The sequence below is a fragment of the Phascolarctos cinereus genome, unplaced genomic scaffold (genome assembly GCF_003287225.1).
Source record: "Phascolarctos cinereus isolate Bilbo 61053 unplaced genomic scaffold, phaCin_HiC Scaffold_726;HRSCAF=1367, whole genome shotgun sequence".
Classification (NCBI taxonomy): Eukaryota; Metazoa; Chordata; class Mammalia; order Diprotodontia; family Phascolarctidae; genus Phascolarctos; species Phascolarctos cinereus.
This window is the reverse complement of record NW_027556098.1, coordinates 391489391-391509197: the sequence shown is the minus strand read 5'-3', so window position 1 is coordinate 391509197 and position 19807 is coordinate 391489391. Positions and strand designations below refer to the sequence as shown.

The 19807-nt window shown below is 45.1% G+C and overlaps 1 protein-coding gene across 3 annotated transcripts in view; it reads right to left on the bottom strand.

Moving 5' to 3' along the window:
- Positions 1 to 1514: 1514 nt before the first annotated feature.
- LZIC (leucine zipper and CTNNBIP1 domain containing) overlaps positions 1515 to 19807 on the bottom strand; it is a 29203-nt gene continuing 10910 nt past the window's right edge. The window contains exons 5-7 of one of the 3 annotated variants that reach the window (XM_020974291.2): positions 18453 to 18548; positions 17417 to 17498; positions 1515 to 1660 (exon numbers count right to left, since the gene is read on the bottom strand). In XM_020974291.2, coding sequence (XP_020829950.1) covers positions 1530 to 1660; positions 17417 to 17498; positions 18453 to 18548 — 309 coding nt within the window. In that variant the 3' untranslated portion in view covers positions 1515 to 1529. Of the gene's footprint in view, positions 1661 to 14707; positions 16884 to 17416; positions 17499 to 18452; positions 18549 to 19807 lie in introns of those variants that run through there. The other 2 variants (XM_020974296.2, XM_020974304.2) reach the window with 2 other exon arrangements.

Here is a 19807-nt window from a genome sequence, read left to right as displayed (position 1 = left end):
AGCACCTACCTCCCAGGGTTACTGTGAGGCTCAAATGAGATTTGTAAAGCATTGAGCACAGTGCCTGACACATAGCAGGCACTTAATCAACCAATCAATACTTACTAAACTCTGGAAATTAAAAAAGGGGCAAAAGACAGTCCCTGCCCTCAAGGAGCTTACAGTTTAACTGGGGAAACAATAGACAAACAATACTCTCTCCTTTCCTTTTCCAACCTTCTTCCTACACTTCTCTGTTTATCTACTACCTTCATTTCTCTCCCCTGAAATGGGGGAACAAAAGAAGAAGAAGGGAGGAGACTCCTGATACTGTGACTTCATTATCATACATGGGGTAGTGGCCACCTTACTGGGGGATTATCACTGAATTTCATGATTACATCTGTAATTAGGAGTTTCCTTCCACAGGGTTAGAATAGCATTTTGTTCTACAGGGGTCCTAGGGACTAAAAAGTGGGCAAACCCACACCAACAAATTTATAATTCAGATTATTAGTTTAATACATTCCATTTATACAAATCAGTGAAGAAAATTAGACATGAGTCTGATTGCTTAATAAAATGCTGGTGACCTTCAGCCACTCAGCCAGACAATCCAGGCAAGGCCCCCACAGATTACAGATAGAAAGAGGATTCTGGATTCCATCCGCTGGTGTCTCTTCCACACTTAACCTCAGATTACTTTGGGCTGACATTGTACGTAAAATGTAAATTCCTCAAGTGTAGGGGCTGTTTCTTTATGTCTTTGTACGCCTAGTACCATGGCCTAGCACTCAGTAGGTGCTTAATAAATGTTTGTTGCATTGACTCTGTACTTCATACCTCCGGAATGAGGCTCACCAGCTTCCCAAGGTGTCCTTGTTAATGCACCGTCCCAGGTATTGCAAGCACAGCACGCTTTAACAATGCCTCCTGGAGACAATGTCCCTTTGTTATCTAAACCAGAGGAGTGGTTGGCTGCACTTAGTAGAACCTCAAGCCAAACAAGAGAGGAGGCTGCTAATAAGGCAGGCTGCTGCAGGAGCTATTTTGGAGGCAGGGAGGGCCTTGTGTGGACAGTGTGACCTTTAGCTCTTACTATGTAAAGAGCCCCCTTCTCTGCCCTTAAAGGGCAGGCAGGCAGGCACAGGACAGGGAGAGGGGCCTAGTTTGGGAGCAGGGGAGAAGGTAAAGAATTCAGGCTGAATATAGTCCTGGAGTTACACTAATTAAGATGTAACAAGCGTTTAATTTAAAATATTCAGGCAGACTAGTCAGCAAGCTAGAAAGGTTTTTTTTTGGTCACAGTATACATATTCGTCATCTTGTTTCCTTTTTGCATAAATCTGGCTACCTTGCTTTCTCTAAGGACCCATGCTGATGAGGAGACTTAAGGAGCTAACAAATTAATGAGGCCTTGGTAGCGTATCATTCTCCTGAGCTTTGCCTTGGCAAATAATTTTCACCTGCTTTTACTTTGGAGATGACAAGGAATTATTAAACACAATGATGAAAGCATTTTGTAGATCAGTGAATATACATATTTTGTGTCATGAATGGACTGTGTGCAGCTGTGAACATCTGGCTCTCTGCCCACAAAGCCCCAGAGCGTTGGTATGTGTAGCCTCTGATGACTGGTACCTACCGACATCACAGAACCCTTCTTGTACCACAGTGGAGCCTGGAAACAGGATCAAGAAATATTTATTCATTATCTGGCTGAATGTTTTGATAGAATAAAACTTCTGGTGAATGTGTTTAGTCTGCAGTGCCTAAAACATTCTGCCTGCCCAGTAAAAGTAAGTCAGACCTGAAACCTCATGTTGGAGTCAAAAATACTCAGAATATCAGCTATCAAAGGCTCTCAGACTCCTGAATTCCTCCTTCCCTGGGAGAAGTCTTCCAATGAATTGAGAACAAGAAATTTACTGGCTGGTCAGAAACCATCTGGGCAGCTGGGTGGTGCAGTGGATAGAGTGCCAGATCTGGAGTCAGGAATACCTGAGTTCAAATCCAACCTCAGATACTTACTAGCAGTGTGACCCTGGGCAAGTCACTTAACCTTGTTTGCCTCAGTTTCCTCATCTGTAAAATGAGCTGGAGAAGAAATGGCAAACCACGTCAGTATCTCTGCAAGAAAACCGTAGATAGGATCACGAAGAGCTGGACGTGACTGATTAACAACAGAAACTACCAGCTTCTCTGAAGGTACGAATGAAAGGATTCTTTCCTACTTACCCAGAAAATGTCACTGTTTTCTCTGGAGATGATTCTGATAGTCTTACATACCATAGCATGTAAGCTTCTTGAGGGCAGGGACATATTTAATTTTGTCTTTCTGTCCCGAGCACCTGGGACGGTGCCTGGCACTGGTGTAGTAGAGAAAGCACCAGGCCAGGAATGAGCAAGACCTGCATTCAAATCCAGCCTCAGATACTTCTTAGCAGTATGGTCCTGGACAAGTCACTTAACCTCTGTGTGGCTCAGTTTCCTCATCTGTGAAATGGGACAATAATAGCACTTACCTCTCAGGGTTGTTCTGAGAACCAAATGAGATGATAATTGCAAAGCACTGGGTGCAGTGCTCAGCACTTGGTTGGCACTATACAAATGTTAGCTGTTACTGTAGTATTATTAATGGTTGCTTGATAAAGGCTGGTTTAAATGAATTGCAAATAACCAATTCCTTCCATGCTGCACTCAGGTAGACTGTCCTGTATTTGGTGACTATAGGTACAAGTACTGTCAAAGTGACCTTTAGGTGCAAGTGTGACCATGTGACCCCCTCTTCTCCAACTCAAAAAACTCCTTGGACTCCCTGTTATTGCCAGGTTCAAATATAAAACAAATTTTTTTTTTGAGGTAATCAGGGTTAAGTGACTTGCCCAGGATCACGCAGCTAGTAAGTATGAAGTGTCTGATGCCACATTTAAACTCAGGTCCACCTGACTCCAGGGCAGATGGTCTATCCACTGTACCACCTAGCTGCCCCCCATTTGATTTTTAAAGCTTTTCACAACCTGGGTGGGCCCTTCCTACCTTTCCTGCCTTCTTACTCTTTATTTCCTACTCCTTCCCATATGGTCTAAGATTCAGTGACACTGGCCTCCTTGCTGTTCCTCACATACGTTGGAAATGGGGTATCCAGACTCGATGCCCTTTCACTCACCATCTGACCCCATGCCTGAAATGCTCTCCCTCTCAACTCCCCCTCTTCTTGGCTTTCCTGGCCTCCTTCAAGACTCAGTTCAAAATCCTACCTCTTCAAGAAACCTTCCCCAGTCTGTTCCTCCCACCTGGCCCTCACCCCTATCACCACCGCTCATGCCTTCCTTCTTGTATGGACACGACAGTTTGCATGTTGTCTCCCCATCAGAATGTGAGCTCTGTAAGGGCAGGGAATGGGTTTTCGCATCTCTCTGTATCTCCAGGACTCAGCAGCATCTGGCACATAGTACGTGCTTAATAAATGCTTGTTGACTGACCCATAGTTTGGGCACAAATGATAGATCACTCTGGATAGCAGCTATATCGGGGCACAGAGAGAATTCCATGGCAGGACGCAGCCCACCTGACAAATGAGGAGTTATACTGGAGAAGTGGGCATGTGTTAAAGATGCTTTCAAAGAGACATAAATCCAGAAAAGATGATGGACTAGTCATAGAGGCAGAACAAAGGATAACTAATGAACAGCCTCGCCCGAAGGTCCATCGGTCATCTCACAATATCAAGAGGATGGGCCTCTTTACCTAGCCCACTAGATAAAACCCCCGGATCGGGGACGTGGGTGAGAGCGGTGCATGATGGGCCATGATATGCACAGGGACAGGCAGGCCCAGCCCAATGAGATCACAGATCCACAGGCATTGCTGTTGATCAAGTTGTTTTCCAGCCATGTCCAATTCTTCATGACCGCATTTGGGGTTTTCTTGGCAAAGATACTGGAATGATTTGCCATTTTCTTCTCTGGCTCATTTTACAGATGAGGGAACTGAGGCAAACAGGGTCAAGTGACTTCCCCAGGGTCACAATGCTAGTAAGTGTGTCTTCCTGACTCTAGGTCCAGTGCTCTATACTATCTGGCATTACTAGAGGATTACTGGAATAACAGAGCATAAGCTACCTGTCTCCACCTAGGGCTCCAGGAACTGGGGAGGCTGAGATTGGAGTGCAGCCTTGTAATATTAAGACTTTTCATCTTTGTTCAACAGAGATCATTCCGTCCAAATAAATTTCTCAGCTTTACAGTCCTGTACCACCCCCTCTACCGTCCTACCATTCTGCCCAGAAATCACTTCCCTTGATAGCATTCACTCCCAGCTGGTAAAGCAAGGCGGGGAGGGTCCTTGCTTTATAGTTAAGAAACACCAAAGGGGAAGGCTGAGTCAAATCTACACCCCGGTGCCCGCTAATGAAGACTTTTTACATGAAAGGGATGCAAAAAGGGACAGGCATGGAGCAAATACCCTGAGATCTGAGGTGGTTACCAGCTTTCCTCCTGCACCAGGCACAGCAGCCTGTAATGATGATTAATGATTTAAATGAGAATTCATGAAAGCCAGCACAGGCAGTGAGAGGAGCAGGAAGCGTCGCACTGGGATCTTCCTGTTGGCACCATGTTAATTAGCACAAGATATGGCACTAAGGGAAAGAGCCAAAGGTACCTGATAGTCAAAGAATTAGAGCTTCATTATACTTTTTAAAGAAAGAACCCAGGAGAGTAAATTACTGACAAAAAGCTATTTGAAAATGAAACTGCCTCCCCTTCTCCCCTCATGTGGATGGTTATTGAGATGCCATGATGACAAAAGGTAAGGGGGAGAAGGTGGACACAAAAAAGTCTCTCTCTCTGGAGTATGTGCCCAAACTCAGGCTTTCTATACTCACAAGGACATTTTTTTTTTTTTGCAAAGCAGCAAGTGACAGGTGACTCTTTCCCTCCCTTCCCTCCTGGCTTTCCTTTCCTATGCACACCAGGCTGGAATCTTCCTTCCCTTTGGCAATCAATGATAGCAGAAAGAGTGCACCTTAGTAAAGAGGGCAGTTAGGTGATAGATAGAACCCAGGGCCTGGATTCAGAAAGACTTGAGTTCAGATCTGGCCTCAGACATTTAACTAGCTGTGTGACTCTGGACAAGTCACTTCACCTGTTTGCCTCCGTTTCCTCATCTGTAAAATGAGCTGGAGAAGGAAATGGCAAACCACTCCAGGACCTTTGCCAAGAAAACCCTAAACAGGGTTATGAAGAGTCAGACATGACTGAAGTAACTGAATACCACCACCACCACCATAGCGACTGGGCCCGCAGTTGCCAATTTAGCCTCTGACTTTTGTTAGCTGACTGCCTCAAGCAAGTCCTTAGGCAGGCTGGTGCAGGAGAAAGAAGGATGGCTTTGGAGTCAGAAGACCTGAGTGTGAATCCCATCTCCTCCTATCTACAGTATATGACCTTGGCCAAGTCATTTAACCTCTTTGGGGCCCAGGTTCCTCATCCGTAAAATGGAGGCTGGGTGAAGAATTGAGGCTCAGAAATGAAATGATTTGTCCATGCGAAGGCCAGAGGCCAGATCTGAACAGAGGCGCTCCTGAGCCCAAACTTAGGACTCTGTCCCCTGTGTCCCTGAGGCCCTTCCCAAGCTGACATCTGTGATCCCATGCCATGCTGCTCCTCAAACCTGCTGCATTCATGGTCCATTTCGTTAACCTGGCTGTCTCGACATTTCTGCTAGTTTCTTTATGTCAAGTCATTTGGGCCAACAATTTTATGACAGTGATTCAGGCACCTTCCCACTCTTGATTATTTCCAGTTCATCCTGTACAAGCTTGTTGGGACCTGGTTGTTCACATGCTCCCTCTTTAGACGGGGATTTCCCTGAGGGCAGGGAGTGTCTTTTGCTTCCCCAGAGCTGTTCCAATGCCTGGAACCATACTATGCATTTGATAAATGTTTACTGATTGAATAATTGATAGCAACACTAAAGATGGGTCTAGCCTTATTCTGCACATTTCAGAATTCTAGGACTTTTTTTTTTTTTAGGCAATTGGGGTTAAGTGACTTGCCCAGGGTCACACAGCTAGTAAGTGTCAAGTGTTTGGTCTGAGGCCGCATTTGAACTCAGGTCCTCCTGACTTCAGGGCCCATGCTCTATCCACTGCGCCACCTAGCTGCCCTCTAGGACTATCTTGATGTGAGGAGCAGGATTAGTGTCATGAAAAGAGCTACCAGAGACCTGGGTTCAAATACTGCCACAGACACATTTAGCCATTTGACTCTATGCAATACACTTTACTCCCTAGGGCCTCAATTTTCCAATCTATAAAATGGGGATGATGTCTGATACCACCGAGCTCCCAAGGTTTTTGTGAGGAAAGTGGTTTTGACACTGTAAACACTGTGCAAATGTGAACTATTTTTTATCTATTCTGAAGCTCACTGGGTAGCTCACCACATTCCAAGTCTTTCCCCACGGATAACCCAGCTCCTTCTGACAGAACTGCCACTTCACTAACATCTGTGAAATCAGAAATCCACCCCTCCCTAAGACTGCCCAGCTGGCTCTACGGCTAACAAACAGCCAACTCTCTCCTCGCAGAACGCTAGGGCTTGGGATGTCTTTTTTTGACCTCTTTCTACGTAACATTATCTGTTGTTTAGTCATTGCAATCATGTCTGATCCTTTGTGACCCCATTTGGGGTTTTCTTGGCAGAGGTACTGGAATAGCTTGCCATTTCCTTCTCCAACTCATTTTACAGATGGGGAAACTGAGGCAAACAGGGTTTAAGTGGCTTGCCCAGGGTCACACAGCTAGTGTCTGAGGCTAGATTTGAACTCAGGTCTTCCTGACTTTAGGCCCGGTGCTCTATCCTTTGTGCCACCTAGCTGCCCTTGCCTCAGTTTCCTCATCTGTAAAAATGAAGGAATAGCACACAAGGGCCTCTGAGGTGCTCTAAGTCTATGATTCTGAGTATCCAGCTTTTGGATAGCAGGAAACACTTGGCTCTGAATCCAGCGAAGCCATTTTCTGTAAGGACTGCTCGTATTTGGCTTGGGATGGGCTTCCATCACACCCAGAGAAGCAGCGTGGTATCGTGACAGAGTGCTCTTGTTGGAATCAGCAACACGGGTTCAAATCCTGACTTCGACACTTACTAGCTGCGTCACCGTGGACGAATCCCCTAACCTCTTGCAGCCTCACTCTCCTCATCTATAAAACAAGGATGCTATTAATAGCCCTTACCTCACATGGTTGTTATGAGGCTCACATAAGTTCTACAGAACTCTAAGCCGCCATATAAATGTGGAGATATTCATGTTATTGGCATTGACTAGTGGGAGTCCCATCCTTAGTGCTCAGAGATGCTGTTTTCTGTTCCCTGGGGATCTGAAATTCTCTCCCAGGTACCCAAATATAAGCCATGCTTTATGAGAAAAAGCAAGACAAGCCTTGACTTCCTTCTGTCCCAGATTCTGGGTCCTACTTTCAATTGGGTGGTTCCACTGCATCTGGTTTTGGCTGTTAGGGAACCACTACTGGGTCCTTTAATAGAAATGGGGCTTTGCAGAGTCCATCAATGTGTTGTTTGCAAGGAAGGGGGTGGCAAGCGGAGGCTGAGGGAGGCGAAGAGATGAACTTCTTTAGCTGAATTCAAGTTGGAGGCATTCACTCGAATATCCCCAAAGCCCTTGCCATCCTCTCCAACTGATTCTAATGAGTGGTTAGCCTGAAATAGCTGCAGACTCCAGGGGGTAGGCTGAACCTATTGAGGGCCTCTCCTAGGACAGAAAGGAGCCTACATAGCTTGTACCAAGAAGAAATGTCAGCTTCCTCCGTGCTGCCAGCAGAGTGCTCAGCATGGGAGCATTTCTGCTCATCTCACTAATTGGGGGCTAAGTACAGACAGAACAGAGAGGGGCACTTAGGTTGCTAATAAGCAGAAAAGCTTCCCTAGGAAAATGAGGAAGACAGAGAGGACATAGAAAGCCCTCAGACAGTCATGCCGGTGACACTTGTGACTTATTTTTTTTTTCTTAAAAAGAACTTTAAGCAGACAATTTCCATTGAGACTTTCTTTAGAATGGGAGGCTTACAGAAACAGCATGCTAAAGGGGCAGTGGTATCTGAAAAAGATAAAGGAACCAATTTTAATTTGCCTACCATCGCTGATGCTAATGACACCCTGCTGAGACTGTAATATTAACATACAAATCCCCACCAAGCCAAATTACATTTTCTCGGCTGACATGTCTTAGGCCATTGGGGAATTTCTGCAACTCATCTTAGGTGGTTAGAAGGAAATAAAAGTAAAAGGGTGATTGTCTTCCCCTGAGGCACCACCATGGAAAGAAGAACTGAGCTGGAGGGTTCTTCTAAAACAGGGCTTTAACTTTTTGGGGGTCTTAATCTTTGGCAGGAGAATAAAACCTATGGACCCCTTCTCAGAATAATGTTTTTAAATGCATATGATAAAATACATAAGATTACAAAGGAAACCAATTATATTGAAATAAAGAAGTCAGGCTCTTGTATTAGGCAGGTCAATTTTTATTTTGTTTCCCTGCTCACTTTTATTTTGTGATTTTTCATTTCCCACAATTACTAAATGAAGCCTCCAAATAACTGAACAATGGATACAAAGCCACGCAGCCAGAAAGAAGATAATGCCTGTCTTATTTATTGTCAGTCTGTCAACAGGCATTTATTTATTTATTTTTGAGAAAAAGAGATAAAATAGTCTGCTTCCATCTGCATTCAGACTCCATCAGTTCTTCTTCTGGATGTGGATGGCATTTTTCATCATGAGTCTTTTGGAGTTGTCTTATATTCTTGCATTGCTGAGAAGAGCCAAGTCTATTATGAAAGTTAGTCACTGCACAATGTGGCTGTTACTGTGTACAATGTTCTTCTGGTTTTGCCCACTTTCTTCATCATCAGTTCATATAAATCTTTCCAGGCTTTTCTGAAATCCACCTGCTCATCATTCCTTACGGCACAAAAGTATTCCATTATGTTCATATGCCACAACTTGTTCAGCCATTCCCCAACTGATGGGCATCCTCTCAATTTCCAATTCTTGGCTACCACAAATAGAGCTGCTATAAATATTTTTGTACATGTGGATCCTTTTCCCATTTTTATGATCTCTTTGGGGTATAGCCCTAGAAGTGCTATTGGTGGGGCAAAGGATATACACAGTTTTATAGCCCTTTGGTCATAGTTCCAAATTGCTCTCCAGAATGGCTGGATCAGTTCACAACTCCACCAACAAAGCATTAGTGTTCCAATTTTCCCACATCTTCTCCAACATTTATCATTTTCCTGTTTTGTCATGTTAGTCAATTTCAATAGGTATTTATTAAAGAGTTTACTATGTCTCTGGCACTACACTGAGCTCAGCAGATATGGGGAAAAGCAAAAATTGTCACATTTCAATGGAGGAGACAACATGTAAGCAATACAAGACACATTTTTACAATATAATTTCTTTTTTTTTAATTATTTTTAATTTTTCCCCTTTGGCAAAGGAGCTACAATCATACAATATAATTTCAAAGCAGTTCACAAAAATTTATCTGTTTTGCTCAAAGATGCCCATATTTCATGCCCATATTTGCCCTGTCCAAAGAATCTGTCACCAGGGGACCAGCCTATGGGTGACACACTGTTCCACAGTTTAGCTATGCTGGTCCTCAGGAAACAGATTGGCTCTGCTGCCAGGGTCACATTCAAAGCCTTTCTAGCATGGCAGACGCTGCCAAGGCCTAAGCTCCATTGGCAGAACCTTTGAGAACCTAGGGTTACTTCTAGGCCATGAGGAGGCATCAGAGCAGGACACTGAGGTAGGAGTCCCCAAAGCCTTATTAAAGCACTATTCAGGCGAATATTGCAAGGAGGTCCAATGCAGAGGGAAAGACCTCATATATACTAAAATATTTATAGTGGCACTTCTCGTGACAGTAAAGAACTGGACACAGAGGGGATGCCCATTGATTGGTGCATGGCCGACCAAACTGGGGTATGTGAATGTACTGAAAACCTTGTGACATCTCAGTTTAGTCATTTTTCAGTCTTGTCCGACTCTTTGTAATCCCTTATGGGGTTTTCTTGGCAAAGATACTGGAGTGGTTTGCCATTTCCTTCTCCAGCTCATTTTACAGATGAGGAAACTGAGGCAAACAGGGTGAAATGACTTGCCCAGAGTTATACACCATGAGACAGTGTCTGAGGACAGATTTGTGAAGATAAGCCTTCCTGACTCCAGGCCTGGTACTTTACCCACTATGCCACCTAGCTTCCCCTACTGTAGTGATGAAGAGACAAATATTAAGAATTTAGGGAGACTTGCATGAATGGATAGAGAGCAATGTAAGCAGAACCTGGAAAAGTATTTCCATCATAACCACAGGAATAGAAAGCAGGGGTTCTGAACCTTTTTTATGTCATGGCCCCCTCTGGCAGGTTGAGGAAGCACACTGACCCCTTTCTCAGAATGGTTTTAAGTGAACAGAGGGTGATAAAGAAAAGGAATTATAGTGAAATATAGTTCATCTATCTGCCTATCTACCCATCTATCTATCCATTGATGTCTACCTATTTGCCTATCTATCTACCTATCTATACCTATCTACCTGTGTGCCTATCTATCCATTGATCTGTCTACCTATCTGCCTCTCTGCCTGCTTATACCTGTCTACCTGCCTATCTATCCACTGATCTATTTATCTACCTGTCTATACCTATCTACCTATCTATCTATACCTGTCTACCTGTCTGCCTATGTCTACCTATCTACCTGTCTATCTATCTATGCCTACCTATCTGCCTGCCTATCTATTTAAGCTCACGAGCTAAGAACTCCCGGTGTAAAGGAAAATAACACTGAAAGACATCAGAATTCCAGTCAAGATAATGACTGGTGTTGACCTCAGGAGGCGGATGGTAGGGACTACCCAGGATAAAGGGTATGCTGTCACATGTAATCAGCATGCCCATTTGTTTTGCCTAACTGTGCTTCTGTCAGAAGGCAGGGTTCTATTTTCTACTAGGGGAGAAGACGTTGGGAACGGATGGGATGTTAAAAAGAGACACCCCAATGCCGTAGCATCAACAAGCTGTCAAAAAACACCCCCACAAAAGGCTGGGAAAGGCTAAGTGATTTGACCTTGACCAAGGTCAAGGGGGTGATACTGGCGACAGAATATAGATTAGAATAGAGGGAGCTTCCACATCCTCCATCTAGATTGTGGAATATGCTTCCAAAGTAACTTAAGAAATACAAGATCCTCCTAATGGCGTTTTCTTAGTAGGCTGATTAAAGAAAGGCAGAGTCACAAGGACAAGAGACAGAGGAATAATCTTAGACCAAGGGGTCTGCAGGCATTAGTAATAGGCGCTAGCATTTATATGGTATTTGGAGGTTTGCACAGTGCTTTAAAGATATTATCTCATTTGATCCTCATGACTCTGTGACGGAGGTGCCATTATTACCCCCCATTTTACAGAAGAGGAAATGTAGGCAAAAGGAGGTGAAGGGACTTGCCCCGGAAGTGCCTGAGATAGGATTTGAACTCAGGTCTTCTGCCTCTAGGCCCAGCATTCTATCTACTGTGTCACCTGTTACTCTCATTCCCAAGATACAGTTTGCTCCCATCCATCCCACAGAGGTTTGACTATCTTCAGCAACACTGCTTTCACAAGTTTCGGCAAGCTCTGCCACAGCCACAGACCCCTTCTTTATTGTGAGGTCTATCTATACACCCAGTGTTGTCGTTGCTCTCTGGCTTTGCTATATGGCACTGTCGTTGTTGAGTCATCTTGGTTGTGTCCAACTTTCCATGGCCCTATTTTGAGTTTTCTTGGCAGAGATACTAGAGTGGTTTGCCATTTTCTTCTCTAGCTCATTTTACAGATGAGGAAACTGAGGCAAACAGGGATTAGTGACTTGCCTAGGGTCACCCAGCTGGTAAGTGCCAGATTTGAACTCAGGAAGATGATTCTTTCTGACTCCAGGCCAGGCACACCATGCATTGTACCACCTAGCAGCCTAGCTCTCCTAAGCTGGCAAAGAGCAGTGCTGTGAGTGAGGTCAGAAATTACCTCATGGGCAGCAGCTATGCCATGGAGTCAGTCAGACTCCCAGAGCAGGCCCTGGCACATCAGGCAGGGCACACTCATGTCAGTCACTTCCTTCCTCTGCCCCACCTCCTCCCATACCCAGCAATGAACAACATGACTTGGAAAGCTGTCTGAGGTCTCATTTTTCTTAGGGGAATGGACAGTGGAGACAGTGGTCTTTGCCCACTGTTGCTATAAATGGATGCCCGCGGGTGCCCATTTATACAGAAAGCTGAAGAGGAAGAAACCCAGGGGTCCTTGGTGAGCCACTAATTCCTAACCATGATATGTTCCTGACCCGGGACAAACTGCTTAGACTTCTGGAAATGTGTGGGAGGCAGGGCCTGCCAGGCCCAGGCTAAGAAAAGCTGGGATGTTGCTTGCCCCCAGAGGATCACTGTTTCTTTCTTGAGTAAAGACAAATCATTTCACTGGATCAGTCCAACTTGGTAATCGCCATCATCATCAGACATAAGGGAGAATTATGGAAAACTTGAGATGCTCTAGAGGAGGAGCTAGTCTGCCATCTTGGGTTGGTAGGCTTTTTTCTTTTTTCAGCTAGAAGAGTGAAAGAACCAAATTTTCTAAGCCTACTGCCAAAGCCAAGTGCAGAATGGAGGCAGTAATTTGGATTAGGCCAAATAGCTGCTTTCATCTGAATTACCTGGATCTTTCGGCTCCCATTTAAGTAATTGCCTCAATTTTCAACTTAGCTCGCCCAGCATAACCCTGGCTTCTAAGTGCTGAGGGGCAGGACGCTAGGCTAGATGGAGCAAATGGCGACTTTTTTCACCTGAGCAGAAGGTCTCTCAGCCTTGGGATCACTTTTTAAGAATCTGAAATTGATGAAAAACAAATTTTTTCCCTTCTCCTTGTCCCCAACCCCAAAATATTTTTATCAGATAGGGAAGTTTTATGTACCTCTCCTCAATGGATACAATAACTGTATTGTATTGTACCACGAATACAGCATTTTAAAATTTGTCGGTCCCTTTGCAGACATTACCTCATTTGAGCCTCACAAAAGCTGTTATCATTCCTATTTCACTGAGGAATAAAACAGGTTCAGAAGTGAAATGACCTGTCCAAGGTTACACTGCGAGTATGAAAATCACAGAGACAGGATTTGAACTCAAGTCTTCCTGAATCCAAGGCCAGCAACTCTATTATAGCAGACTGCCTTTCCCACAGAAGCTCCTTGAGAGAAGGGACTATTTGCATTCTTTGTTTGCATCTCCAACGTCCAGCATGGTGTCTTGTACACAGCAGGCATTTAATAAATGCTGGCTGGAGAGTTAAGAAGAAACAGGAGAAACAAACCATCCAAGACACAGGTGACTGTCTGCATTGAAATCATGGCTAGGGATGAAGCTGCGGCAGCCCAGAGAGCTTCCAAGGGAGGCTCCAAGGTTAGGGTCACAATCATCACCAGAAGCTTTTGACAGGCCTGAAGGTGAGGCCCTCGATTCTGCCTGCACCAAACTCCTCATACAGTCTGGTGGGGGGATCAGAACTCAAAGAACGCCCACCGAGGGTGAGGAAGCTTGGGTTTGACAGCCTTACCGTTCTCTCCCTTCCCCATCCTCTGCTGCCTGGATCAGTGGCCCCTACGTCCGTTTCACAGATACATTCCCCAGAGCTTCATCTCGGGTCCCTTGTGTTTGAAGCCCTTTAAACAGTGCACTTAGTCTGATTTGCTCTAAGTGTGACCAGGAGACATTTCTTATTGGGCACCAGGCTGCTGGAATAAGACAGGTCTCATTTTAGGAACTGTTAAGACAACTGGGATTTTTTAAGTCTATTTCCAGATCAACAGAAATGTGAAATCCTAGTTGTTGGATTATTTATTTTTCTTCAATGCCCCAAGCCCTTCCAGGGCCACGTAGACTGGAAGCAATTATGTTGTAGGGCTTGTCTGGGAGGTCTGTGGGAATGCTGATGTTTACATTTACATATTAATGCTGGAAAACATTAGGGAAAGGAAGACAAGAATTCTTTGGCCTTAATAATAATAATAATGAAAAAGATGAGGAGGTGGTTGCAATGTTCCAGGCAGAACGACTGGAGGGTCTGGAATTTTCTCCGTAATTTCAAACCCAGCATTAGGCACTGTAAGAAGATCCTCTTCCAGAGCCAGGGCTGGTCAGTGTTTTGTCTAGGGCCTGATGACTGTTCCCTCGTGGCGTATCCTCAACTACAGGCCTAACAACAACAAGCCTGAATCTTGCTAGGCTCCCTTCCCCAGGCTCTGACCTTGTCCTCACCATGACCTCTGACTCTACTGCCGGAATCCCTTCCCTGACCCTCGTTTAACCCCCTAGGACAAAATCTTTTAATGCCGTGTTGTTAAAAAAGCAAAAACACAAAAGACTGAGGTTTGGTCACCCAGCCTATTTGGGGAATGAGACGGGCAAGCCTTCCTTCAGCTGAGACACCTGGAAGTACACAGCTTGAGGGTCCTGAGTTAATGCTGGGTGGGGGGGAGGTGTCCGAGTCACATTTAGACTTTGAAAGGGAGCAAGTTGTCTTCTAACAAGAAATCCGACTCCCCTCCCCCAGAAATAACTGATTCACACCCCCGAGGGTAGACACGGATAAGCAACAGAAACTGGCTCAAGTTTAAAAAGTATTTAATGACTATGGTTTGCATAGCATGTGATTCACTTGTCAAGGTCTCTCCTTTAAGGAAACACCAGATCGCCCGCAGATTCCACAGCACAGACAGAACCATTAAGGATACACTCTCTCTCCAATGATTTCCTACTACATTCCACCCTGGGCAGACTTTGGGGAGCGCTCATCCCAAAGGACATCTCGGAAGAGGTGTCAAATTTGCCAGTGGTCGAGAGCTCGCCTCAGGTGAGAGAAGCCCGCGGGGCCACGGGGCCTCTTGTTTTTCTGGGCGCTACAAACTCGGTCACTTCAACCAGATGTCTAACCAAGGTCACTTTAAAGGAAAATCAGCTTCAAAACACACGTGATTAAAGCCAAGTTATGTCCTAGAAGGTCATGACTTAGTTTGAAAACAAAACAAAACAAAAAACTAGGCTTAAGGTCCCCAGAGCCCCTTCCCAAAGGGGCTTGGACAGCATCTGTTCCTCATTTTCTTGCTGAGATAATAACTAAAAAAGCAGACTGCTGAGGGATTGCCGTGAAAGGAAGAGGATGGAAGCACGAGATGGTGATCAGCAGGTGCTCCTGTGCAGTGAACTACAACCTCATCAGGTGGCGGAGTGGGGCGTCTGTGAGGGAAGACAGGAGGTAAGCGGGGCTAAAAGCCACAAACCAGGAACCCCAGAAAACAAGGACTCCTATTACTAGTGCTAAAGAAGGCATAATATCGGGGGCAGCTAGGTGGTGCAGTGGATGGAGCTCTGGCCTTGGAGTCAGGAGGAGCTGAGTTCAAATCTGGCCTCAGACAGTTGACACTTAACTAGCTCTGTGACCTTGGGCAAGTCGCTTAACCCTGATTGCCTAGCTCAAAAAAAAAAAGAAGGCGGCACAATTTCTACCTAAGGTGGAATTTCCCATCCATGAATAAAAGAGCAGTTTAAAATACATAGACAGCTTCACAGATATTTGCTGTTTTGTGTGATGTGTAAAGAAAGTAGGGGAAACAGAATCAAGAATGGCACCAGACAAGGAAGTGAGAAAGAGCACATGTGTGTGCACACACACACACGCCAACATGGCAAGATGGGCATTGGTGCCTTGTTCCCGACAGCTCATGCCACAGACCTGGAATACCAGGGAGGGAGGGGCAGCTCCCAGTGACGGGCCCAGGGTCACAGCCACAGGTCACAGAGGGCAGGCCTCGAGGTGCTGTTTCCCATTGATTCCCTGGCCAGACAACATGGGAGGTTTGGTGATTCCATGAGGCTCCCCCCAACAGGGCCCCCATTGTTGCTTGCTCAACATTCAGAGCTACAATGGCTTCCATTCATACAGAGAGCAGACAGGCTGCTGGGATGCTCCGTTTTTTGCTAGGATACAAAGTTTTCAAAAAAGCCATGCTTCCACAAATACCTTTCTTAAATTGTATAGAGTAAGACTCTATAAATATAGACACCACTTTTAGGGGGCACTGAAGGCAGCATGGTGTAGTAGGAAGAGATAAACTGGGAGTCCGGAGATCTGGGTTCTAATCCTGACTCACTGTGCCACTAACTTTGAACAAATCATCTCACTCCTTTAAGAGCTCCATTGAGTTGGGAAGCCCTAAGGACATGGAAAGACCAGCAAGCCCATAGAGAAGGGATAGTTGGAAGAGGGAAAGAAGCTTTTGTTACTGTTAGCTCCATTCAACATCAGCATAAGCAACAAAAGCAGAGATGTAGAGAAATTCAGCCTCTCGGTGAAGACATGACCTCCTCCTTCATCTCTGCCCCCTTCCACAGACAGACCCTTCTAAAGTAAGGGGCGTGTGTGTGTGTGTGTGTGTGCGTGTGCGTGCATGCGTGTGTGTGTGTGTGTGTGTGTGTGTGTGTGTGTGTTTTAATGAGACCATCCATCCATCCATGAGGCACATCTTTCTGCCGCTGCCCACACACACACACACACGTGAAGCACGTAGACAGGGCCAGAGGACGCCTCCATTATGCTTTTCTTATGCTGTTAATGTGGCTCCAGGTTCTCTAGAATTTTCAGAGATGACTTTAGATCCGCAGTAGAAAACAGAAACGTGCCATTTGTACCATGACCAATGCCCAGGGATTCTACACAGCAACTCATCATTTTTTGTTTTTTTCTACTTCAAAACTTGCCAAAGCGAGGACTTTGTCCCCAGAGCCTAAGGAAGGAAGAAGGCAGATAATAAATAACCTAAGGCTATCTTAAAGAGTGTGCAGCCTGGGAACTATTACATCAACATGGTGCTAGGAGAAAGAATCAGCCTGCTTTTGGACAATGTCTTCCTATGCCTTCCACCGACCTTAAATCTCTAGCCACAAATGATGCAACTATGGCAAGAGAACTCAGGAGGCAGGAATCCTCACTGTTGGAAATGTAAGCAAACGGGTCTTCCCAATCTCCAGACGTGGGGCGCAGAAAGAGGAAAACTGAAGTGAAATCATTTAGCCCACTTCACTTTACAGTGATGTGCTCATGAATGCTGGGAATATGTGGTGGTGAAAAGGCCTCATTTCCAGAACAGCAGCAGCATCTCCAGTAAGGCTCTCAGAAAGAAGGGAAATGAGATCAATTTTGAAAAGACAACAATTTAGGTTTGATGCTGCCCTCAGGGAAAGGGACTCTGGTTTGCCTCACCGTACTTGCAGAGAGAAGTGATCAACTCTGGGGCCTTGGAAAGAGGCAGAGACTCACCAAGGTCAGAGGAGACTTTCTCAAACTGGCTGAGGGCGGCGCCTGCATTCGTGGACAGGAAGGCCTCATCGTCGGCAGTTAGCTATTGCAAAAGGGAAAAAAACAGTCTGTGAAGAGGTAGATGTCATAAGCCCAGGTTTCTAAGGTAGGTGTGTGTGTATGCATGGCTCTGTTCAATGTGACAGACCCTTGGGAAGCTTCTCCCAGGGGAAGAGCACGAAGCTGGGGTCAGTGGCTTTGATGCTGGAATCCAGACTTAGCTCAGTGTTTACAGTTCCATCTCTCTGAAATAACCAGGATGGCAGAGTGCCCCTGTACCGTGTTTTGTTGAAGCAGACTGTGGCCATAGGTAGAGACCCATGGAACTGCCATTCATTTAGTGTTCCATGTAGGGCTGCTCAGACCTTTGCACTTCACAGTATCTCATTTACTCTTCTCTGCATGATGGTCTGTATTACAGAGCTCAGGGAGCTGAGACCGATGCCTCCCAACCACCAAAGGCCTAAGGCAAGACTCCAACCGAAGCCTCTTCTGACTCAGTTCAGGGCTAGAGCGCACTCCATTAGAAAGGAACTGAGGGAGGGAATCATTCGCTCTAGAAGGTTATCATACAATTTAGCTCCTCTCCCTCTCTTTTTCCCTCCCCTTCCCCGCTATCTATAGCTATATATTTCTGGAGCAACAGACTATGGGTGGGGAGCTATTCCCTAACCCAAGGATGGGGAACCTGCAGCCTTGAGGCCAATGTGGCCCTCCAGGTCCTCAAGTACGGCCCTTTGACTGAATCCAAACTTCACAGAACAGATTCCCTTCATAAAAGGATTTGTTCTGTAAAACTTGAATTCAGTCAAAAGGTCTCACTCAAGGACCTAGAAGGCCCCATGAGGCCTTGAGACTGCATGTTCCCACCCCTGCCCTAACCCCTCTATCCCACAGAAGTAAAATCATAGGCAGGAAAACTTTGATCTAGCACTCTGGGACAAAGAGATGACATTTTCCTTTGTGCTAAAAGCACTGAACCCTGGCATGGTGGTACCTTTTCTCCAAGTTTCCGCAGGGCGGTCAGTATCTCCAGCTTCTGTTGGGTGTATACATCTCTTTCCAGTTTTCCAACCATCAGGTCTCTGTCCATCTAAAAGTGATAAATACAAGGAGGAAGTACTCTAGCAGCTTCTTTAAAAACAGCCAAGCTTTCAGTTCTAATTTGAAAAAAAAAAAGACTTTGTGGATAAATTACTTGTGAAGATGAGCTGTTCCAGGGCCAGGATCTGCACATGGCAGTGACTGACAAAGGTCTGCCCTGCCAGCCCCTGTGAGGGCGATGCCAGGTTTCTACAAAGTAGAAAATTAGCAGACCGAAAGTCTTGTGGGGCGGACAACAACCACTCCCTGGGTACTCGTTTCATTTGGCTGAAATGTGCTCTCCAGCTCTGACAAGGGCAATTTGGAATCCGATCTCTTGGAACTTATTTCAAACCATTCTAATGGCTGAATTTTCCCCAGGTGCCCAAAAACTTAACTGGCTTTAGCACCTCAGGTATACTGAAGTTTATAAAACAAGTGGAATACTTCTTGGGTGTCATTAATTACACTTGTAAAGTTCTTTGAGATTCTTAGAGGAGATGTTGTGTAAGTATAAAGGAACACTGTTAATGCCTCACCACTGGAAGTTGCAACAGGAGCTCCATAGGTGAAAAGCTTGTGAACTCTAGATTTAGGGGTAGACTAGAGACAAAAGCCATCCTATTACATCTGAGAACTTCCTGGGTATCTTTTCTTTTTGTTAGGTATGGAACACTATTATTATTAATTTTTCCTTGAGGCAATTGGGGTTAAGTGACTTGCCCAGGGTCACACAGCTAGTAAGTGTCTGAGGCTGGATTCGAACTCAGATCCTCCTGACTCCAGGGCTGGTGCTCTATCCATTATGCTACCTAGCCACCCCTAGGGATGTTATTTTGGAGAGTAAATTTTTAAAAAAATTACTGATAAATTTTGTATTCACATCGCCTTCGTGTTCAAATCTTTCTCATTTACCTTACCTTCTTACTTTTCCAGAGTTTATTTTCTTTCTTTCTTTCTTTTTTTTGGTGAGGCAATTGGGGTTAAGTGACTTGCCCAGAGTCACACAACTAGTGAGTGTTATGTGTCTGGAGCCACATTTGAACTCAGGTCTTCCTGACTCCAAGGCTGGTGCTTTATCTACTGCGCCACCTAGCTGCCCCCTCCAGAGTTTTATTTTCAACAGTCACTACTCAACAAAGTTAATTATTGGATAGTTTAAGGGGGAGACAAAACATAATAACATATATAATATGTTCATAACATATATATATATATATATATATATATACATACACACACACACACACACACACACACACACACACA